The 25,269-nt window shown below is 41.4% G+C and overlaps 1 protein-coding gene across 1 annotated transcript in view; it reads right to left on the minus strand.

Annotated features, from left to right (window-relative positions):
* The window catches only part of ABHD5 (abhydrolase domain containing 5, lysophosphatidic acid acyltransferase), a 33,860-nt gene extending 10,403 nt beyond the window's left edge, over positions 1-23,457 (minus strand). Inside the window, exons 1-3 of the mRNA XM_066350893.1 lie at positions 23,310-23,457; positions 9,417-9,502; positions 5,476-5,848 (exon numbers count right to left, since the gene is read on the minus strand). Of these exons, the coding sequence (XP_066206990.1) occupies positions 5,476-5,848; positions 9,417-9,502; positions 23,310-23,341 (491 nt within the window). The 5' untranslated portion in view covers positions 23,342-23,457. The remainder of the gene's footprint in view (positions 1-5,475; positions 5,849-9,416; positions 9,503-23,309) is intronic.
* Between the last annotated feature and the right edge of the window lie 1,812 nt (positions 23,458-25,269).

Genomic DNA, 25,269 nt, shown 5'->3' on the forward strand with positions numbered 1-25,269 from the left:
GCCCCCCCGGGGCGTCACTCTGCCACGACCAGAGCCACTCTAGCGCCTGGAGCAGAGGCCATGGAGCCATCCCCAGCGCCTGGGCCATCTTTGCTCCAATGGAGCCTTGGCTGCGGGAGGGGAATAGAGAGACAGAGAGGAAGGAGGGGGGGTGTGTGGAGAAGCAAATGGGCGCTTCTCCTATGTGCCCTGGCCGGGAATCGAACCCGGGTCCCCCGCACGCCAGGCCGACACTCTACCACTGAGCCAACTGGCCAGGGCCACGATGCATTATTAATCAGCCATTTGTTTGCATTTTCTCTAGCAGAAAGTGCCCGGCACAGACCCGGAGCATAGAGCTCCAAGGGCCCTTGGAGAACTCAGCCCAATCTTTCTTCACAGACGAGAAGGGAGCTGAGATGTACTATGTGATCTGCTCCAGGATAAAGATAGATAATGTAGAACTAGGAGTAAAACCCACATTTCCTGAGTCCAGTATACAAGCAGATGCCAATGAGCGACTGGCAGAGAAGGTAGTCTCTCCTAAGGACAGGCTAAGTAACATATAAGAAATATAATGACAAAGCACCTGACTTTTATCAACTCTGGGCCACTATACTCTAGATTTTATAGCATCAAGATTTGTAGACTGTAACCACAAATCTGTGTAGAAATATGTGACATGTGAGATTTCCATAGACTCTGAGTGTCTTTGCTCACAGAAGTTTTATGAGACTCTTACTTTCTAATAGTGTATAGAACAGGAATGAAAATAAGGGGTTTTTTTTTTAATGTAAAAAAGAGTTTCTTTTAATGGCAGACTATCTCTGATGCTCTTGACTTCCTCCTTAAATTCCTCTTACACAGCCCACTTTGAAATCTGAGAAAGGGGGAAGTATGTTAGAGGTATGAGTAGAATTTATGATACAGCCACTGTGTTGAAAGTAGCAAAAATTCACGTTAGAAAAGAATATTATTTACTATTGACTTACCTCTTAAAGAGAAAAATTAACTCTATTAAAACATACTGTACACTCAAAGATGACTAAATTATTGTTATAAATCTGTAATGGGATCTTGCCCAGTCTGCTCCAGGCTCTTGCTGACTTGCTAACTCACGCAGGAGGAGGACAAAAGAAAACTTGAGGGAAGGAAAGTCTAGTTAGTCTAGTTGAGTGACTATTCTATTTGTGCCTTAGTTTTGGCATGCCTTGTTTAATAGGGATCTGCAAAATATCATCTCCAGGTAAAAAGGTCACCTTAGCAAATTATGCAAAGTATGTATACTGGAGTACATGACCTTTTTTTGTTTTGAAAGAGTAAATTGTTCCAATAATTGTTTAATCCTAAATCACCAGCCTAGTATGGTGCTTAGCATACGGTGATCGGTAAACATTTGGAATATTGTTTTTCCACATTTCTGTTTGGTTCTTATCTATAAGGATACACAAATTTTATAAAGTATAATCAAATAGTAAGCAAAGGAGTTAGTCCAGTCTGGATTTTTCTGGTCCCCAAGATGACATCAGAACATCACCGCAATTTCCTACATTAATCTAGCAGGTCATTACTCAATACTTGGTAGTAAAATCCATTTAGAGACTCAGAGCCAGTCTGATTGTTTTTTAATAAAATTATATAATGTGGAATAGAAAAATATGTAACAAGTGTATCATTCCACAAACTTTGTTTCAGACACACATATAGACATATAATTCTGAGGGTTATAGTAAAAAAAGCTTGAAAATCATTTTTCAAATGTTCTGCAACAATATCTGCTTCTACTACATGCAAAAAAAGTCTCAGAAAATAATTGTTCCCTATTTTTGGTTGTACGGCTTTTAAATGAGATAGACTATGTAAAACTATTAAGTAATAAATATGCCATCAAGGTTAGCTAGCCACAGTAGGCAAAATAGAGAGACTAGCAGAGAACTCATTCCAGGGAACGTGGGAAGGCAGCGGCCAGAACCATGTGAGCAGTGAGTCATCTGACTCCCATTCTTTATGAAGGCCAGATCACAGATTTGTCTCAGGTTATTATAACTTTGCAGGAGACCAAGTTCCCAGGCTATCTTCTCACCTTCTTTTCCAACGAAAAAATTATCTCATTTGATAGGAGTTATTTGGTTTTAAAGTGTATGTAAATTAGTATATTAATCCAGACCCTACCCTCTAATATTCCACAGCCGACAGCACTGATGGGTTGTTAGCTCATATACAGGATCTTAATGGGTCTGCCAAGACACCATATGTGAATCACTCTACCAGGCATCTTTGTTAAGAATCAAAGACTGATTCAAATTACAGGAAAAACAAATAACCAGCAGAGCAGGTACAAGAAAACAGCCCATCAGTTTCAAAACAGAGAGAGGCATTCCTCTCCAGGTTAGTCACTAGACAGGTCTGGAGCTGGAAGAAGGTGAGCAGACTCCAGTATAAAGGACAAAGTGGTGGACAACACTCAAACTCGACCACGGGACCACCGGGTCTAAGCACTAACAGGGGTGTCTAACCTGACTTTCATCAGTGTTAAGTTTAGCCACCAACCAGACATAACAAGGAGAACATTCCGTTAGAACTAAAATGCACAAGGGAGTCTGCAGGACCTACTTATGGAACAAGGACAGAAACAAAAGGACCAGAAAGAACTCGAGTCAATGCACAAACGAGGAACTCTCAAGATGGAGCTAGCCACAGGTACTTCCCATGATGTGCAAGCCACTGGGGGAATGGGGCAGGTCCAGAGCACAAACTAAATACCTCCAACTTCAGATCAAGTCAAACAGCCCTTCTCAAGAAAGGCAGAAGAAGTGCTCAGCCCAGCTCTGCAGTTAGAAGATAGAGCCAGGCAAGGTCAAAGGTCAGATGACCTGAAAACCCTTTTAATGGAGAAGCAAAGACCAGTTGTAACCTACTCTGTTTAACTTGGATGAAATGGATCTCTTTGCTAAACACTTTCTAAGTAATAAAAGTTCTTTTCTTTCATTTTTAACAAATACCTGAAAGTTGGATAAGAGACATACAGAGTAGATAGTTCCATACTTGCTTAGTTGATACTGGTAAAAGATAAAATGAAGCACATTAAACTTTTTAAGCATTTATTTGAGCAAAAATCTATTTTAATCAGGCAGCATCAAACCAGAAGTAGTTAGGAGTACTCCACTAAGCCAGATGAAATATTGGTTCTGTGTGATTTGTTGTCCTTACGTTTTTGTTCTTTTCCAAGTGAGACGAGAGGAGACAGAGACAGACTTCCGAATGTGACCCACCCGGGATCCATACAGCAACCACCATCTAGGGCCAAGCCTCAACAGAGCTATTTTTAACACCCGGGGCCTATGGGCTCGAACCAATCGAGCCATGGCTGTGGGAAGAGCTAGAGAGAGAGAAGGGAGAGGGGGAGAAGTGAAGAAGCAGACGGGCGCTTCTCCTGAGTGCCCTGACCAGGAATCAAACCCAGGACTTGCACACGCTGGGCCGAAGCTCTACCACTGGGCCAGCCAGCGAGGGCCACCCGTAGGTTTTGATTTCATAACCGTGAGGTGCTTATAGGTTTAGATTATGGTTGCTTACATCGGTCATGGCATTAGAGCCACATCAGTCTAGTGGCCTCCTTGTTTCATTCATTTAACATTGGGCACCTGTAATGTGCCAAGCACAGAGTTCTGACTGAACTTCATTTATAATTTGGGATATCTGGAAATCCAGAGAACCTCGCTAATTTGAAATTAATTTGTATTTAATAATTTAAGTTAAGTGCTTAAGAACATAGGCTTGACTATCCAACACTCTACATTCTGTAAAGTTCCACTTAATATCTGGTAGCGATCAGTCAATTTAAACATGCTATTTTTCAAGCATTCTCATATTCTTTTATTGTTAATATTTGGTGGTTCTTGGTCCTGACACCTTAAGTATTGTATTTCAGTTTTATTTCTAGTATTAGGCACAAACATTCAAAATTCATTTTCTAGAAATGTAGTCAGGCCAAGGCAGGGATCACTGATTTTGTTTTAGATACTCGTTCTGTCTACATGTCATTCAAAACATGTTGCTATTCTCTTTCATAGGTAATTTTAAAGTGTTCATTCCCTTCTCAATCAATGAAATCCCATATTTCTTCAAATATTTCACAACTGCAAATTAAAATCTTCCCAACTAACCTAAATAGCAGATTGCCATGAAGGGTCAGGATTCTAAGACTTAAGGGTTTCAAAACCAGAGCGAGGCCCAGAGACCCATGTCATATCTCCAAGGGATAAATACCACAGAATAGACATAATAAATATCTGTTACAAAACACAGGAAGTCCAACCCTCACAAATAGCCCTATTGTCTTATACCAGAAAAGTATCTGCTTTTGTCTCTTACTTTCGCAACAAATGTTTGTCACTGAGAAGAGACACAATCAAAGCCTATCCCAAACAGCCGACCAGGAAAGGAAAATCTGAATTTCTTTTGAAAGAACAGGTCTGCTAGTTGACAATTACAGCCTAGCACACACAGGACTATGCCTCTCCCCAGAGATCCAATGTAAATGCTAAATAAAGAATCTGCAGAGGAAAATTTGGCTCTTCCAGAGGAAGAAATCCTCAGGTACAAAAGGGCTGATGTCAAATTCCATGTCAACAGCACACCTGGAGTGACGTAATGGGCAGACTCACAGGTACAGGAATGCACTCTGGAAATGACCACCATCCACTGTCTCATTCACCAACCTCCATGTTACAGTTGGCTGCAATTTTGGATTTAAAAAGGAGTCCAATGGAAAAAGTACATTGGCAAGACAAAAATGCTGATCTTTTTTCTTTCCAAAAGATGAACAAAAATGAGCTTTTCTTCTAATTTTTTTAGCACTCTAATGTGATCTTCCCTCAGAGAAGTAACAAATAATAGGAAACAGCATAAGAAAATCATAGCAAAGGAAAAAGGAGATGCTATAAAGATCTTGAAGCAAACATTCATTAATTTGATGACTATAAAAAATAGTTCTATAACAATAAAGGCTAGGGCACAGTATATTAAAACCCCTGTATGATACACTATGCAGGTCTATTTTCTGTAGCGTAGAGGAAACTAAAGCTTACAGGTTAAGTGACTTTACTCTAAGTCAGAGATAGCACTAGGTCTTCTAATTTCTACCTCTGGTTTCCAATACAGCTTATCATAACCTGGAAAAGGTTAAGAAAAACCTATTCGATCCAAAGGTCTAATGATAATAACAACAGTAAGCAATACCACAATTTTTACTTGTGGCTTCAGTTCTATACATTCTAAGTTTAACAAATAGAAAGTCCTTTCTCTTCTATAAATGTGTAGCATGTGTAACAGAAAAATCGACATTTCAGCTACTAAACTGGCCACTAGTTGTGACGACTGGTCTATGGGGTCCTTGAAGAGAATCTGTCTTGTAAGGCTCTGATACCAGCCACCACCAAAGATGGGAACTAGAGACTAGGGCTCGGGTGCCTCTCTTCTGTCACCATTGCTTACCTTGATGGGTACTTCAGGGAGTAAGCAGCAGCCAGGAACCCACCCAGGTTGTGTCCAAGCAAGATCATTTTGTCCAGTCCGAGGGCACACCTCCACTCCTCAATGGAGTCCACGAACTGATTCTCGGCTTCCTCTGCTTCGCTGTCAAACACGGGTCTACTACTTCGTCCAAAGCCCAGCAGGTCAAAAGCATAGACGGGTCTATTGGTGCAAAGGTCTTCAAAATTCAGTGCCCAGAGTCCAAGACCTCCTCCAAAACCATGGAGCAGGACAAGTGGAGTCTTATTTGAAACATTATGAGATAATTTCAGTGTCCATATTTTATTTCCATTGGATATACGAACAGATTCTTTTTTGTACGTGCAGGGGACACCTAAAAAAACATAAAAGAGAAATTCTGCTTAACTTCACTACCTCTTAGAAGAGGAGTATTCTCAGAGCAATCTGAAATTAATAATCTAGAAATCACCTGGTATCCATTCATACGATCTTAGCCTTTATTATGTCATCACTAAAACATGTATACATTTCAGCCCTGGCTGTAGCTCAACTGCGTAGAGCAAGACCCTGATATGCCAAGGCTGTGAGTTCAATCCCTAGTCAGGGCACACACAAGAATCAACCAATGAATGCATAAATAAGTGGAACAACAAACTGATGAATCCCTCTGTCTCTCCTCCCCACACTTCTCTCTAAAATCAATAAATTTTAAAACAAAGTATACATTTCCCTGAAGCAAAACAAATCATATTTTTTACATCTAAGTGGGACAATCCATCTCACACAAGTCTCAAGTTCCCATGGTCAAGGTCTTCTAAGTCATGTTGCTCTTTGGAGTTCTTGCCACAACTATCAGAGAGGGTGTTACACCCCGAGAACTGGAGAGGAACTCAGTGTTCACAGAATCCATTACTTGGAGGTCTCTATGTTTGCAAACAAAACAAAAGAATGCCACCTTGAATTTACCCAACACTTAAAAATTAAGCTTTGAAGACTAAAGTTCAGCCTGACCTGTAGTGGCAGAGTGGATAAAGCATCGGCCCGGAACGGGGAGGTTGCCAGTTTGAAACCCCTGGGTTTGCCTGGTCAAGGCACAGCTCCTGCTCCTGCCCCCCACTCCTTCTCCCTCTCTCTCTGTTTCCCTCTCACTCGCCTCTCTAAAATGAATGTTTTTTAAAATATTTTAAAAAATATTGAAGACTAAAAGTTCAGATTCAAAAACTTTTTCCCTAAAAAGTAAATCATAAATTAGGAAGGATTGACAGTATCTGTATAACACACAACTGAGATGTGAAGTCATTTCAGAGCCAGCAGAGAAAGGGGACAGGTTATGGTGGGGCCTCCACTACATCTCTCTAGAAAGTGCAAGCAATCAAGTCATCATCATTTTGTAGAAAAAAACTTCTACTTTCCTTCAATGCCGTGGGACTAAATACTTTAACTCTCCCCCAGACTAAGGATGAAGCTAATCTGGAATGGATTTATATTAAATTATCAACTGCATAGCGATACACCTAAGACACACCCCTTAGTTGTCTGTACTAGTCCTCTGCAGTGGACTAGGCTGGAGAGCCAGGGGTTCCTGCCCTTTAACTAAAGAAAGAACCTCAGGTTTTGTACCCACATAGTGGCAGTCAAGAGGAAATGCAGCATTCATTCAGAATGTAACAGAGTCCATGGCCCCAAGTGGGGGGAAATGCCACCCATTTAGAAGAGGAGATGGCCCAGCATTATAGTGCCAATCAGACCACGTCAGCTTTGTGAACACAATGCCTGCAGACTCGCACAAATCTACCTGTGCCCTCACTGCAGAGCTCAACCCCTGCAGCAGGCACTTGCTTTACGTCTGATATTGGACCAGGGGCCGATTCTCACTCATGTTTGCATCCCTAGTACCTAGCAGCAGGGAATCGGTGTTTGTGACATGTATGAATTGAACATCGACTACCCTTACTCATCTCCTGACAAAGATTTTCATTCTGTTTTACTTCTGAACTTTTAATGAGGAAAATAAATTTAATACTGAGCTCAATAACAGTGTGTTTACTGTGTCACTGGGTCAAGGTATGAGGACACATGACAGGACATGCATATACAAAGATGCACACAGCTACAGAATAAAGAGCCAACGCCCAGCACCACTAGGTCTCGCTGTCCTCACTCACAGTCAGCAGCATGCTGGGAAGTCCGAGCTATGGCAAACAATGTCCAGACTCTGGACACTGCGGGGTGACCACCAACACATCTACTTCCTGCAGCACCTGGCACACCTTCCTCAGAAACCTCTCACCCCACTCATACCCGAGTCGGCCCTTTCGGTACCTCGACCAGATGCAAGGCTATCAGTCACCTTGAAGTGCCAAGAACACAGGGTCCGAGCTGAACCCCACAGGGTGATGAGGGCCTAGGCAGCCTGAAGGCACTGGGGAGGCCACGCCCTCCCGTGTGCGCTCAGCAGCTTCTAAGAATTTTTTTTATTTGAGTAAACCACAATGACTTTCCCAGCTTTGTAGAGAACCGAGATTACTCAAGCAAACAGAGTAAGTAGAAATTTATTTTCATGCTAAAAATCCATACAAGATGACTAATTGTTTCTTGCTTTGGATATATCCAGTAATGATCACTTACTTCTGAGTCATTCAAATGCACAAAAGAGAAAATTCATCTGTGGTAGGGATAAAAAACATACACCACAAACATTACACACATACACAATGATCACCTAAGTGAACTGCACTGCTCTACCCATGCCTCTGAATTGTATCAGCAGAACAAAACTGTAACAGGTGCTATCGCTCATAAGGGTACTCACAGATACTGGAACTTCAGTGTCCATAAGAAACAAACAGTTTCCACACCAGTATAAATGTAGAATTAAAGGACTCCAGAGGCCCTGGAGGTGGTTCAGTGGATCAAGCGTTGTCTTGGTGTGTCAAAGGTCACGGGTTCACCCCCAATCAGGGCACCCATGAGAAGTAATCAATGAGTACACAACTAAATGGAACAACTAAGTGAAACAAGTAGATGCTTCTCTCTCTCCCTTAACCCTGCCCCTGTTCCTTCCTCTCTCTCTCAAATCTATAGTAAAATTAAAGAAGAATCCCAGAATACTGGAACCAAAAGGAATTTTAAGGCTCATCCTACCCCCTTGTTTCACGGGTAGAAAATCAGGAAGCTGAGAAAAGTCACTTGCCCAAGACCCTGCGCCCTGACTGCAGATCTGGGCCTAGACCAGCTCACATTGTTCTGATCCGGATGTGCTCCCCTCTACAAGACTCCCTGCTCTGGACTGCCTAGAGCTTCTCTCTGAGGGACCCCTGAGGCCCTTTTAGGAGATCTACGAGGTCAAAACTATTTTCATAATAATTCTAAGACTTTATTTGCCTTTTCACTCTTATTTTGATGGATATATAATGGAGTTTTCCAGAGATCACAAAAGAAGTGGTGATCAACAGTCTGAACACAGAAGCAGTTACGAGACTCCAGAGGCCTTATATTAAGCCAGAGAGTAAAGAGCTGGGCATGCAGACAATGCTAGACTTCTTACTACAATTCTGTTTGAAAACATATTTTTAGAAAATTTGTTATTTATTTTAACCGGTAATGAGTTTATAACTATTATTTTAAAATTAATAAATTAACATATTTTAAATTATTCAGTTTTAAATTCAAATACTGTAAATGATGGCTATTACCTATAAACAAAGCTCCTTTAGGGTCCTTACTAATTTAAGAGTGTAACAGACACCCAAGACCAAAACATTTGAGAACCCCTGCCCCCACAGTCGAGGCACTTGCTGATGACACAGGAAGGAGGAAAGTTCTTTGGCCAACCACAACCACTAACACACCACAAAATCTTATGTTCAGTTTCAGGACACTGTGAATACTGGACCTACTTTAGCAAAGAACTCAGTTAACTTATAAGAAGAAAACCTTACATTTTAATATTTTCTCTTCAGCTTCTTTAAGGTGTGATGTAGACGTAGGGCACCACGTGGGAAGCCAAGCAGTTAGCCATCCTGACCTAGAGCATCGAAAACAAAATACAAAGAGGTGAGGTAATGTCCTTCTCAACTCCCACCTGTTACACACAGAGAAGAAAGCAGGCTGGGAGACTTACTGTCTGTGCGACACTATTTAGGTGAGAAATTCACCTAACAGGTACAAAGCATTGCGGTCAATTGCTGGGATACAGACATTCAACTGCAGCCTGTAAACCTAAAAGTAGATATCAAAATCCATCTTATCTTTATAGTCAGGTTCCAAATAATCAAGCACAGATTTAAAATGGGCAGAATAAGAAAAATACAAAAAAGGCATTCCCCTGCCTCACTGCAAGACAGCCCCGTACAGGGTGGAAGTGCAGAACAGCCAGAGACCGAGGGCATTGCGACGGCAGAGTCGCAGCAGGTACAAAACAGACCTGCTATGAGGCTCGAGAGAAATCTTATTACTATGAGCTTGCTTTTATAAAAAGGCTTTGAATCTCATAGTTACCAGTAGAACATAAAAGTCATTTTCTTTTTGTACTTCCCCCATTTTTGCAGGGATGGGGGGGAGAGGTAGAGTAAACCTACAGGTGCCCTAGGTGGCAATTTCCAGAAAACCCCTTTCAATGCAGCTGACACGATAATGAAAGTTACAGGCTCAGAGCTTTAAGTCCAGAAGAAGGGGACTTCAGGACTGACCATGTCTGGTGGCTCTGGCTCCATTTCTCTGTACTCCTCTGTTCTCTGCCCTTCCCAGGGATTGGCCCATATACAATGTGCCTGGGGTGAACTGTTCAAGGAAAGGCTTTGGGTTCCAGTAAACAGTAGATGAAAAGAATGACCCACACATCTGGCAGAAGACAGCTGAACAAAGAGAAAAAGGAAGCAGGCCTGAGGCAACAGGTGAGGAAAGGTGTGGGCAGGCTGGAACAGACAGGCTTTGCTAGTAGCCAGCCAAGGAGAGGGTGAGCCTTCAACTCCTGCCCAGGAGTGAGCAGACCGCAGGCTTATTACAACCATCTGAGGCCATGCAGAGCTGCAGCAGTCGGCTGAGCGCTAGCAAGGACACAAGACCAGTATTATTTAAAGTGAGCACTTTCTGATGAAAGAGAAAATGGATTAAAGGAGGAAGAGACTAACTATTGCAAATTCCAGATGAGAGGAATGGGCCTGAACCAAGGCTGTGACAACAGAAATGGAGACAAGATGAGGCCAAGGATTATTTAAAACAAAACAGGCAAAGGGTGCAAACTTACAGCTAGAAGATCAATAAGTTCTAGAGATCTAATGCACAACACAGTTGTATAGTCAATACCATATTCTATACTTCAAAACTGCTAAGAGAGTAGATCTTAAGTATTCTCTCCATTATAAAAAGCCCACTATAATTATGCGACATGATAGAGATGTTAGCTAAAGCTATAGGTGGTCATCATTCTGCAACACATAAATGTATTAAATCAGCATGCTGCACACCTTAGACTTACACAATGTTAAGTCAATTGTATCTCAATTAAGAAAACAAAAGAAAAAATCTAATAGGGAAAACAAGTTATTCAACAACTATAACACATGATAGGATTAATTCACTCCACAAGTATTTACTGAGAACTTACTATTTGCAAGGAACAATTCTAATCACTTGGGACATACCAGCTACCAAACAGAGGAGAGATACAGTCTATCCTAGTTCTGGAGACCAGAAGTCTGAAATCAGTATCATCAGGCTAAAATTAAGGGTCATGCTCCCAACGGAGGCTCCAGGGGAACATCTATCCCTTGCCTCTTCTGAGTGCTAGTGGCTGGTACCCCTTAGCCTGTGGAAGGGTCACTCCAATTATCTGTCTCTGTTACCACACTGCCTTTTCTTTCCTGTGTGTCTTCTCTTCCTGCCTGTAATCTCCCTCTGCCTATCACTTGAAAGAACACTAGAGAATGCATGCAGCGCCCACCCAGATTATCCAGGATCATCTATTTATTTATTTTTTTCTTCTTTTCCGAGTGAGAGGAGGGGAGATAGACTCCCGTATGCGCCCTGAGCAGGATCCAACCAGCAATCCCCTTCTGGGGCCATACTCGCAACTGAGCTAGTGTTAGCTCCTGAGGCAGAGGCTCCATGGAGCCACCCTCAGCACCAGGGCCAATGTGCTCAACCTAACTGAGCCATGGCTTGTGGGGGAGGGAGAGAGAGAGATGGTGGAGGGGTGGAGATGTGCCTGGCCAGGAACTGAACCCGGGACTTCCGCACACCGGCCTGTCGCTCTGCCACTGAGCCAAGAGGCCAGGGCCATCTCACAATTTCTAACTCAATCAGTTAAAATTCTGCAAAGCCTTTGCCACGTAAAGTAACATTCACAGGTTCCAAGTATTAGAACAAGATCAGACCTTTGGAAACCATTATCTTTGGGGACAACTACCACAAATGGAAAGCATGGAGTGTGTGCCAAGATAAAATATGCAGAAACTTTCAATAAATGGTAGTTGACATTTTACAGATGACAACAATAATTCACTAAAATTGTGCAGCATTAATTATGAAGTAATTCCTAAAATAAGAGTTTTAGCTAAGGTTTAGAGGGGCTTCAAAGATAGGAATTAACAAAGAATTGTCATTGTGTCCTTGCCTCAAAAAGCTAAGGCTACTTTGAGTTGACTTACAATGGGTAACTCAGCCTTTTACTTGACACTCGGTATCATTTTTGTCAGTTCTTATTCTCTGTCTACTCTCTAGCCATACAGTATACCCTGTTCTCTTGCTTCTTGCTTCTGAATATCCTTGGAATATGCATCTCCCCTTCCTTTCATGATTATACTCTCACCAACCTCAGATTAGATTTCACTTCCCCAAACAGGATTAGATCAAGGTCGCAGGATGGCACCCTGTACTCAAACTTTATTTTCTTCTCAAGTTGTTATAAAGTTCTCATTTATTCATCAGTTTCCTTACCCAACTGTAATATCCTTGAAGGAAAGGACTTTGTGCTCATGACTGTATTTTCAGTTTTTATTCCAGTACCTGGCATATTTTCACTGATGGCATGAATGGAAAAAATTACTGTTTCATCTAAAATTAACTGGTTACAATGAATTACAAGTGGATCACTTGAGCAGTAACAGAATTTTCTGGAATGATAATGAATTTCTCTATTTTAAAAGGTGACTGAATGACAGATGCATGCATATGCAAAAATTCAACACACAAACACTTAATATTTAATAAGCAATTCAACATTAAAATTTTATACCAAAAAAAAAGATAAAACAGGCTGGATTTGATTATTGGTTGGGTATAAATGTACAATAGAGGCTTCCTAGCTTTCTGAGGTGCCACTACTCACATCACAGAACAGAGTAAGAACGGGTGTGGGAAGAGAAATGTGCCGAGTTTTGGACGGGCTGATCCAGAACCCAGCTTTTTCTCAGCTCTAGCTCATCCTTTCACATCTCCCTCCCTGTAGAACTCCTCTGGGCGTTATGTATAACAGGCAATCAATAAATGTTTGCTGAACAATTAAGTCACTCCCAATCCAGGGTCTTCTCAGTCCAATTTACCCCTATTTCACAGATATGAAAACTGAGGTTCAGAAATGGTAAGCCCCAGGCAGGTCCAAGAGGATACAGCTGTCAGTTAAGTGACACAAGTAGAGATTTGAGTTCAAAGCCCCTTTTATCTCAGGTGACTACCTTACTTAAATATATGAGGACTTCTCATTACCTACAGGATCAAGTCACATTCCTTAGACCTGGATGGGGTGGAAGATGACCTGATAGCCTGTATTATAATGAGGCTCTACTCTAACGTTCTCTGCTGCTAGTTTCAAACCTTCTGCATTAACAGGAAAAGATAAGACCTCTCGCATCCCCCAAAATGTTCCATATAATTTATTATCAAAATATAAATGAATAAAAAATTTATTAGTATTAGCCTATTTATAAATATATAAATCTATTTACAAATTATCAAGGAAAGACAATTTAAGGCTTCAGCAATGAATTGGTCAATTTACTGAACAATATTTCAATTGTAGGAAAAAGCAGTTAACAAGCAGTTAAAACAATTTCATGATCTTTAGAGCTTAAAATTTTTAAGTAAACCATTACTAAAATGAAGCTCTTTTGTCCTTGCCCAGAATGGTCATCAAGTTCCCGGTGTAGTCACAAACATGAACTAGTACCAAGAAGTTAGTTACAACTCATTATCATCAATTTTCTGAAATATCCCTCAACTCGTCCACAGTTTTTTTGGCAGACAGAATCAAGTCAGTACAAAAGAGGGAAAATTAAGGTGAAATAAACTATAATCTACTATTACTCCAATTGACATCATAGATATGTTGGGGAAAAGAAAATACAAATAAAATCTTTGTTTCAGTCTTGAAAAAATCACCTTCTCTGAATACCTACAGTGTACAAGGCACTAGCATTTAAAATGCTATATGCCGGCCTGCAATACAGGATTTACGTCTACCTCTTGTCATAAAGCCAGCTTTCAAAGGACAGGATGTCTTGTCCATGCATTCATCTCCTACTGATGGGCAAAGAGACGGGGAAAAATAATGTTTTTATGTTTGCAAGTCTAGTGCATGACATTAAAAATTAAGGCTTTTCAACTAGAAGAACCGCTAACCTCTTACGTTTTCACAACCTATTCATCAAAGCAGATAGATAATTTTTAAGTGGAATTTTTAAAAAGTATATTTAAAACTAAAAAAAAAAATTTACATTTAATAAAATATAGTAAAATATTTTCTTTTCACCCATAATGGAACTGTAAAGATATACCTTTCTTCCCCTAAGTGCTGACGTTTCTGTCTAATCAGCTTTGCCTTAACCAAATTTTATAGAAACTGTCTCCTACTTCTTTCTTCTAGGTCAGTGGTCCCCAACCTTTTTTGGGCCACGGACCGGTTTAATGTCAGAAAATATTTTCACGGACCAGACTTTAGGGTAGGATGGATAAATGTGTCACGTGACCGAGACAAGCGTCAAGAGTGAGTCTTAGATGATGTAACAGAGGGAATCTGGTCATTTTTAAAAAATAAAACATCATTCAGACTTAAATATAAATAAAACAGAAATAATGTAAGTTATTTATTCTTTCTCTGTGGACTGCTGTTGGTCTGCAGCCCAGGGGTTGGGGACCACTGTTCTAGATAATCACCAGAATTGAGCACTATGCACATTATTAGCTCAAAGGAACATTTCAGAAGGGTCAGGGCTCTATCTTTTAGTTGATCACCCTTTGTTCACAAGTTCCCACCCTTAGCTTGCTCCCTCTAATGCTCTAAAACACCCATACAGCCTCATCTATCCTTAGGGCAAAACAACTTCAGCCTCAAAACAATTTTGCCCCATCCACATGATCTCTCCTGTCACTCAGAGTTGTTCTGCATTTCTAGTCTAGGAAGACTACAACTAAGGACATGATGTTGTAACTAAGGACATAAGACTGAAGCTTGTCAGATATACAGCCAGTCATTCTTCTGAGATCACACAACCCAAAGTAAAAATTAAATTCATGTGGCTCACGTATAAGAGTGAACAAAATACACAGATGCTGCTTTACAGCTTTGGAAAATAAATAGAAAAGCAAATTTTAACTTCTCTATTTTATTTCAGAAGATATCAATAAACACTATCATCTCCTGCTGAGGATCTACCATAATTTCAGAAGTGACCCAAGTATCAGTCACAATATAAAGAAAAGCCATTCATTAGAAGACATTTGGAGATCATATATATAATAAGGGGTTAATATCTGAAATATATAAAGAACAGATATAACTCAATAACAAAAAAAAAAAAACCCCAATCAAATTACAAAATGGGCAGAGGATCTGGATACACATTTTTCCAAAGAAAACATACAAATGGCCAACAAGCACATGAAAAAATACTCATTGCAACATTATTTACAATAGCCAAGATATGGAAACAAGCTAAGTGCCTAATGGTGGATAAATGGATAAAAAAGATATAGTAGATACTGCCAATGCAATACTGCTTAGCCATAATAATAAAAAAAATTAAAAAGCATTAAATCTTGCCATTCATGACAAGATGGATGAACCTTGAGAGTATAATGCCAAGTGAAGTAAGTCAGAGAAAGACAAATACCATATGGTTTCACTTATATGTAGAATCTAAAAAACAAAACAAATCCATCTCTTAGATACAGAGAACAGGTTGGTGGTTGCCAAAGGGGAGGGGAGTTGGGTGAAATGGGTGAAGGGATCAAGAGGTACAAGTTTCCATTATAAAAGAAGTCAGTCATGAGAATGTAATGTACAGCATGAGTATAGTCAATAAAATCATATAGTAAATTTGAAAGTTGCTAAGAAATTAAATCTTTTTAAAAATGTATTGTGTTTACATAGATTCTAGTGTCCCCTGAAAACATCCTCCCCTCTCCTCCGTGTTCCCCAGTACATTCCCTCTGTCCCCCTCCCCATAACGCCCCCCTTCCCTCCAGGCTTTGCTTTTCTGCTCTCATCCCATCCTGTCAGCCTGTCATCCCCTTTCCCTCTGTCCGCTTTCCTTCTGGATCCTTTGATCCCTCCTCTGTCTCTATTCCGCTCCTCAGTTCATATTGTTCGTCGGATTCCTCAGATGAGTGAGGTCATATTATATTTTTCTTTCTCTGCCTGGCTTATTTCACAGAAATTAAATCTTAAAAGTTCTCATCACAAGAAAAAACATTTTGTAACTATGTATATGGTGACAGATAATAAACAGACTTTGTGTGATCATTTTACAATGTACATAAATGTCAAATCATTATGGTGTAAACCTGAAATTAGTATGTGGCATATCAATTATACTTCAATTTTTTAAAAAAAAGCCATTCACTATAGGGACCATACCTATCTATAACAACAGAAAGGCTCACCAATGTACATGGAAGGTTTTCTACACAACCCCATGAATTGAGCACTGACCTTAGCACAGTTGAACATTCAAGCCCTAAAGCATCTAATCAAAAAAACAAAGGAAATCTTGTTTTATAATCTCAGTGAAAGAATCTTTCCAATGAGCAGACTTCTGAGTAAGAAAAGTTTTAAACAACTCTACTAGATGTGGCAATTCTAAGGAAAGCCAAATAGTGCTTAACATAAAATATATTAACTTGAATGATTTTAAGTATCCTTGAGAGACAATGGAAATCTTCTTTTAACTTTCTATTTAATCTTTGTTTTTAAAAAAATAACATTAACATTGTACTTATGTCCTATGCCATCAACATTTAAGTTTCCTGGTAATGCCTGTTTTGTTCTCTAAGACACTGGACTATCTATAGTATTACTAAACTTGAATTGCACAATCTAGAAATATTGTGAAACCGTGAAAGAGGTTTCAAAGTATTCTGAAGAAAATATACAGAAACCTGGCCCATTTCCACACACTCTTGGCCACTTAAAATAACATTTCTAATTAGGTTATAAGTAAGGCGAGTTTCATTATATCACACTTTTATAAATGGTATCCCTCCCTATGCTGGCACTGTAAAGAGAGAAAAATTAGGTTTATGCTTGCTCTCTGTAAGCTACTCTAAGCACAATATTTTCTCATTTAGAAAAACTATGAGGTTTTGATTTTTTGATATAAATATTCAAATTAGAGGTATATATACACACAATCCTCTGAAATAATTCCTCAACCAGTGAATGACTGAAACTTCCAAATTGGACATTATGAAACTTAGACAAATAAAAGCCTTTTCTGAGAACTGACTTTCTAAATCCCATTCTAGGAAAAGAGAGGGGGAAAAAAGAGTATGTCTCATATCACCACACTTTAAGGGATGAACATGTCATTTTATTTTACATAAATGCTTAAATTTAAATACTTAAATGACTTAAGTTAACACTAACCATTAGATTATGACAACACAGGCACTCTAATATATTTTAACACATTAATATTCTTTTAACTTTTTTTTTTCATTTCTAACCTGTAACTTTTAGAGACCCAGAGTTGGAGAACCAGTGCTTTAGACATAGCCCTGTGCTGGTAATACGTTCTCCCAATTGTTTCCAACCTCTTCTCACACAGTAAACAGAGCCCTCTGGAATCAGACACAGCATCAAACATAAATAACTACAAGGCCTTGGCAGGGTAACTCAGCTGGTAAGAGCGTCATCCCAATACGCCAAGGTTGTAGATTCAATCCCCAGTCTGGGTACATACAAGAATCAACAAATAAATGCAAAAATAAGTGGAACAACAAATCAATGTTTCTCTCTCTGCCATCCTCTCTCTAAAAGCAATAAATTTAAAAAGCTACACGTGCAACTGTGGATTATCACTGTAATTTAAATTGCTTAACAAATTCAAGTGGCATTGTTAGTTCTAAAATAAGTTCATCCACTAGATAAAGAATTAAAATCCTAAGTCTCAAATTGAGTAATATTTCTTAATAAAATCATCTTTCCACACAATTTTTTATGATTCACAATCAAGAGTGGAGAATTATAGAACCATGAGGCTAGACTAAAAACCTAATAATATAATGTTTCTGAACTGTTATTATAAATAATAAATAATACAAGTCACATTTTAAGTACTTGTTCAAAGAGATATATAATTCTAAAATGCATTATCCAGGGTTCTTTTTATTAAACGGACCACCTCTGGGACTTTACAATTTTTGTTAAGTTCTTTGTCACAGGACTGAAATCTGTATTTGCTGGTCTGTGATTGGCATTTTGGAGAACAGGCAAAACAGTGAAGCACAGGTTGGCTCATCCAAGGTCAAGAATAGAATCATATTCCCAATCTCCCTAATATAATTTAAGTTCATGATCCTAACTGTTGTTCTAGTCAAATTCAAACTTTGAATTCTTATGAATATATATTTGATGTTCTTTGAAAATCTTAGGATGAAATAATTTAAGTCACACAGATGCAAAATATATAATCAACTACTAGGCTTTTTATCTTAATGTTTGTGCCAGCACAAATTTATTTAATTCAATAAAAATTTATTGAACTTTAATATTTATAAAGCCCCTTTAGGCTCCTACCAGACATTTGAGTAAAACAAAAGCTGTGTCCTCGATGAGCTAACAAAAAACTACACAAATAACTACACTAGAAAATATGGTCTAGGCCCTGGCCAGTTGGCTCAGTGGTAGAGCGTCGGCCTGGTGTGCAGGAGTCCCAGGTTCGATTCCCGGCCAGGGCACACAGGAGAAGCACCCATCTGCTTCTCCACCCCTCCCCCTCTGTCTCTCTCTTCCCCTCCCGCAGCCGAGGCTCCACTGGAGCAAAGATGGCCCGGGTGCTGAGGATGGCTCTGTGGCCTCTGCCTCAGGTGCTAGAATGGCTCTGGATGCAACAGAGAGATGACCCAGAGGGGCAGAGCATCGCCCCCTGGTGGGCATGCCGGGTGGATCCTAGTCAGGCGCATGCGAGAGTCTGTCTGACTGCCTCCCCGTTTCCAGCTTTGGAAAAATGCAAAAAAAAAAAAAAAAAAGAAAAGAAAGAAAATATGGTCTAAGTGCCATAAATAAAGTTTAGGAAAATACCAAGCACCTTTAAAGAAGGGAGATCACAATCTGTTTCGTATCCGAGACACTGACTTGAACTAAGCCATGAGGAGTGGAGGCGAGCAAGGAACACTTTAGGAAACAAAGACATAGCTTGGCTGGAACCCAGTACACAGAAGGAAATACGACACCAAAGACAGACAGGAAGGAGGCACGCTGCCTGCAAAGGTTCTGAAGTCAGGCTAAGGGCATAGAATAAAGCCACTGTGTGTAGCTGTGCTACAGACAAGGCTGTGCCTCCTGGGGATTAAAAGTATGTAATGAGATAAACCATGTTCAGAGCATACCAACAGAATGTGTTGCTAAAGCCTGCAATAATCCAGGAAAGAGATTAAGGAGGGTCTGAATGAGGTGGCTCCCAGGTGACAGTGGGAATGGAAAGGTGATATTGTACTTAGAATCTACTGGACTTGGTAATAGATTTGGCACTCAGTGCAATGGGGGGAGGGGGGCTGAAAGATCATGCCATAGTTCTGAATCTGTATGACCAGAAGAACCCTAATAAAAGTGTCCTAATGAAAACAGGAAAGTCAAAAGGAAGAACTGAGCATTCTGTATTGTTTAGTTCAGGGAAAGGAAGGTGGAAATAAGATCCTGGTCTGGACATCCATTACAGGAACCAGGTATAAACATCTGGCACACAATTAGAAATGTCACTAGACTACTGAAGAGGGCTCCATAATGAGGATGAGTCAAGGAGTGTGAATAAACAAGACAAAAAATGGGAACAAAGATGAAGATAGAATCTTGGGAAATGCCTACTTTTAAAGAATAAGAAAAAGAGAACCTAATAAAAGCGACAAGCAGAATGTCATAAGAGTTAGGGAAGTCTGGTAAGAGTTTCAAAAGGAGTAGCCATCTTTAGAGTGTCAAACACTGACGTGGACCCGAGAAAGATAACTACAGAGAAAAAGAAAAGCCCACTGGGATAGTAGTTCTGTGATTTTTTAAAGAAACAGACAGTGAAGGTCTGGGAGATAGCAACAGAGAAGAGTCACTAAATTTAGCAGTCTTTTAAAAGACAGAAATCCACTCTCTTATCTCCAAGAACTACAGTTAAATTCTAACATAAATCCTGTAGGGGACTGGTAAATCCAGTGGAAGGGAAGAGAGGGGGAAAAATCCCTTATTTATACTACTTGATGATTCCCATGGTGTAAATATTACCACGTGGCCGATTTCAAGCTGCCAATGGGTGTCAAAATTCCTGAAAATTTAGCAATGGCTGCCAGTACAAGCCAACTACAGCACCGCAAACCACCTATTTTATCGTCTACTCTGCCACTGAGCAAATGTGTGACAGCTTTCCTCTACACTCAACTGATAATCATTCTCTGGGACAACTGTACAGCAATTCACAGAAGTCTACGTTACTCTCGTTATATTTAGCTCTCTGAACTGTATTGCAACTAAAAAGGACCAGATGTTGAAAGCCAATGGCTCCCAGGCATGTCTGTCTGCACTAAGTGAGTCACAAAGGAAAAAATAAGAATCATAGGCTCCAAAAGACCTTCCTAAGACTTTTATAATTTTTTTCTTTGTTAGTGTCATCTTTCCATCTAAACCTGAAATGTCTTAGGGATAAGAAACTTGATTCAAGACTTCTGTTTTTCCACAATCCACTTGCCTGTTGGGATAGTTCTATTGTTGATTAACCAAAACACTTCTTTTAAAAAGAGAGTTCTGTCAATGCAAGGGTTATATAAGTGTCAATTGAGTAAGCTGAAGAAACAAGAACCAAGTACCCCAAATGAATTCCATCCTAGTGAGAGGCAGCAGAGATATGGGGAAAGCACCTTCAGACTAAACCCAACCCTGGCTAGTTGGCTCGGTGGTAGAGCATTGGCCAGGTGTGGGGATGTCCTGGGTTTGATTCTAGATCAGGGCACACAGGAGAAGCGCCCATCTGTTTCTCCACCCTTCCCACTACCACCTCTGCCTCTCTCTCTCTCTCTCTCCTAACTCTTGCAGCCATGGCTCGATTGGAGGGAGTTGGCCCCAGGCACTGAGCATGACTCCACGGTCTTCCAGCTAAGAAGAGCTTGGTTGCTGAGCAATGGAGCAACACCCGAGATAGGCAGAGCATTGGCCCCTAATGGGCTTGCCGGGTGGATCCCAGTGGCAGTGTATGCAGGAGTCTGTCTCTGCCTCCCTCTCACTGAAAAAAAAAAAAAAAAGACTAAATCCAGACACCTAGAGGCTCCAATTCAGCCCTCCTACTTACGAGCAGGGTGCTCATAGCCTCCCAGTCGCAGGTGTAATTGAAAAAGGGGAACAGCAATACCTAGCACACAGGGTCAACCTTAGGTTTAATATGAGCACATTCAGGGAACACCCAGCAGGAGCACATACTTGCTGTCCTTCTTGGTACAGTTCAGAAGGCCATACTAGTTTGGACACTGCACACTGCTCAAGTGTATTCATTGCCAAGAGTACCAAGAAGGCTCACTTGAGTTGTGGCACTCTAACTAGTCAGCTGCTAAGAAGTTTTTATAGTCTGTCCCCAGTGACCTCCAGCCATCACCCAAAGCCACAAATTCCTTTCATGGTTGAACCCTGGACTCCTGAGCCCCACAACAAGGAGACAAGAGTCCACATAAAAACAGTCTCAAAACAGCTAAAAACAGTATGACAAACTACAAGGAAAGAAGCAACCAGTTAGGTCCCTACTTGTGTCCACGTGACATTCAGTAGCTCACCTGAATAAGGAAGTTCAAAACAAACCAAAACAGTGGACTTATTTACATTAATTGAAACGCAGGGGAAGAACTTACATAGTTTCTAATATTTCACAACTCCCCCTCCCACATAAACATGTTTAAAAAAAAATTTATTGATTGATTTTAGCGAGAGAAGAGAGAGAGAGACAGACAGACAGGAATATAGATCTGTTCCTGTATGTGCCCTGACCAGGGATCAAACCAACAACCTTTGCACCTGGACACGATGCTACAACCCACTGAGCAATCCTGCCAGGGCCACACATCTTTCTAAATACCATTCTCTTCCCAGAACTTCACATTATTTTCTATCATTTAGATTGTTTCATATGCAAATTTATCCAGATATCAGTAAAATTGCTATCAAAATGTTATACATAGGGGAGCACAGAAGTAGTAGATTTCACTCTCTGACATAAACAACTAGCCTTGAGAAATAAGGAACTAATGTTCTTGGTAGTTTACTTTTTCCACCGATTAGCTACTACTATACCACTCACAAAAATTAGGGGATATTTCAAAATGAATATGAAGCAATATAAAAAAAGCAGCATTTGATTTTTTTTATTAAATAAGAACATCAGAAAAGCAAATGACAAGATAAAGAAAGTTGTTCAATTATGCAAATGTGATGCAAAACCAACTTTTATTTCATTGGTGAAAATGCACTAGACAAAAGCCTGTAAGTACTACCTGCCCGTTCCCCATCCCCTAATTTTTGTGAGCAGTGTATTTTGTCTACATGAAATTAGTTCGAAGTAGAAAAGAATAACAGTATATTTGTATAGCCAAGAGCTTCACATTTGACATGTCTTCCAACTTTCATATAGTTTTCTGCTATTTGTGGGGCGCGCGCGCACACACAGTTCTCCAGTAAGCCAGAACACTTGGAAGCAAAGGGGAGATAGCGATTTGAAAAATTATTAATTCTGAACCTGCTATCCACCTTGTGTTAAATCTAAGACGTATTTGTAAAGTAAACGTTTTCTGAAACCCAAAGCATATATCCACTCCCCTCACGCCCTTTCCCTCACGACGGGCTCCGCCTTCCCGGGCCCCCGCTCCGGCCCCGCGGCTCCGAGGCTGAGCCCGGTTCTCCATCCTCCGGGGCCCCCAGGGAACGCCGGCGCTCCTCCAGGCGGGGGACAGGCGCGGCCCACGCGGCACTTTCTGGCGGCCCGGGCGGGACAGAGCACAGCGACTATCTGAAGAGGGAAGCCGCGCTCGGAGGTGGACAGCGCGACTCGGCCGTTTCCTGTGACCGAGTCAGGTGCAGGGCCGGCCGCCGGCCGCGCTGGGGCAGGGCCGGGGTCCGGGGCCACGGTGCCCCGCAGGAGCGCCTCCGCGGGCGCCGAGCCCGGGCCTGGGTCCCGGGCCACCCTCGCCGCCGTCCCGCGGAGACGCTTACGCAACAGGCGGCGGCCCCTGCACGCTGGGGTCCAGCGGCCGAGCGGGCCGGGCTTCTCCCCCGGGCGGCGCGAGGGACGGCCAAGCGAGTCCTCGGCGCTGCCCGCCCGGCAGCAGCCCTGGCTCCCGTGGAGGACCCGAGCCCCACCAGTCCCGGCCGCACTCACCTTTCACCAGTGTCCTCGTCCTCCGCCGCCATTGTCGCCGTCGCTACGCAAGCACGGGACCGTGTCTCCTAGCCGGCTCACAGGCCGACTGGGCCGCTCCGGCCACCGCCGCCGCCCTTAACGCCGCCGCCGCCGCCCACGCATGCGTCGCCCCGCCCCTCGCACTCCCCAGCGGCGCGGCCGCGCGCAGGCGCGTGCCTGGCCATCCTCCCCCTGCCCTCAACCACCTGCCACGCCTGCGTCATCCTGCCTTACGCGCTCTGCTGTGGGCGCGGTGTGGGCCAGTCAACCGGAGGTTCTGGTGGGACTCACCTGGCAGTTATGTAGTAACTAATTTCAATAATGACTATATTAATGCATCATCCGCTGGTACTGACTGTCAGGTACTGGGCACCAGGCAGGCATCTGCTCCTACCCTGGGACTGAGGCCCGACCTTGCCCTGTTAGAGCCAAGATAGTATCCGATTGATGCTTAATGGCGAATGGAAATGTTGAAATGGAAATGATAGCGGCCTTTGCCAGCCCTTCCCTGCAGGTGGGTAGCCAAGGGGTGGAGGAAGACTCACAGGACCCTTCAGTCAGTCCACATCCACTGCGCTAGACGCTGAGGATACAGGAGTGGTCAAAACCAACTCCTGTCCTCCCGTGCTCTGTAAACACGGAGGGGTGTAAAGAATGCTTAGGCACTAGAGTTCTTGAAGGGGAATCACTAAGGTAAACGTCAACATTTCTTGGTCTGTTTTCAAGTCGCTGAGCCATCGCACAGTGCCTACTTTTGTAATTATACCACGCCTTACCATTCATCTGTTGTATTTACTGTGTGCCTGCTATGTGCCCACTCTATTCTAGGTGCTGAGAAAGTATTGAAATAGGGGTTGTGCTTTTAGGGAACCAGTGCTAATGTATTACCCTTTATTTTATTTTATTTTAATTTTTACTTATAAAATTTAGAGGGAGAGACAGAAATATCAATCTGTTTCTATATGTGCCCTAACCAGGAATTGAACTTGCAACCTCTGTGCATCAGGATGATGCTCAACCTACCGAGCTATCCGGTCAGGACACCCTTTATTTTTAACGCACGCAGTTCATTGCTCTCTTTCCCTAATTCTCCTCCCTCACTACAGCCTTTCTCTCCTCTGAGTCCCCATAATTCAGACTCTCTTTATTGCCCTTAGATTCTCAGCTTCCTACCTACTTTTTAATGGACATTAGTGAATATCCTCCCAGCTATACTGCAAGTTCTTTGAGGATAGAGATGGTGTTTTCTGTGATTTAGAGAAATAAACCACTCATAATCCTTGAGCACATAGTCATAACATATATTTTGTGGTATTTGATCAAATTTATAAATATCTTAGGGAAGATTAGGACATACAAAAACACTTTTATGGTATTACTAGAGACTTACAGTGTATCTGCGCTATAGAAACTGACCCTCTACAATCTCCACCTCTCAGAATGTATCTAGATTAGGGGCACCTTCTTCTCTGTTGGATAGGCTGGTTGTTGGGGTTACTATTGCCTGGAGTACAGTCTGAGCCCAGTGGTACTGAGTTCAGTAACAAAACCCAAAGATGTGGTGGCAATTCTTGCAGCACCTTAAGACAGAGATCTTTGTGGACCTGCAGAAAGCCACAAATGGACGATATCAGGTTTGAAAAAGGATTACAGATCCTACCAACATTAAAATAGTAGTGAAGCAATATTACAAACAGCTTTATGCTAGTAAATTTGAAAACTTAGATAAAATAGACAAAGTATTTAAAGGAAATAACTTGCCAAAACTGGCCAATAAAAAAGAAAATGTGAATAGCTCAATATCTATTTTTTTTCAATTCCCACAAAGAAAAGATTTTTGTTTTTTGTTTCTCAAATAGTTCATTAATTACTCCCTGTGATGGAGTTAGATGGTCACAAGTTCTTCCAGCCTTTAGCTCCTTCCCGGCACCATACCAGC

The sequence above is a fragment of the Saccopteryx leptura genome, chromosome 10, assembly GCF_036850995.1.
Source record: "Saccopteryx leptura isolate mSacLep1 chromosome 10, mSacLep1_pri_phased_curated, whole genome shotgun sequence".
Taxonomy (NCBI): domain Eukaryota; kingdom Metazoa; phylum Chordata; class Mammalia; order Chiroptera; family Emballonuridae; genus Saccopteryx; species Saccopteryx leptura.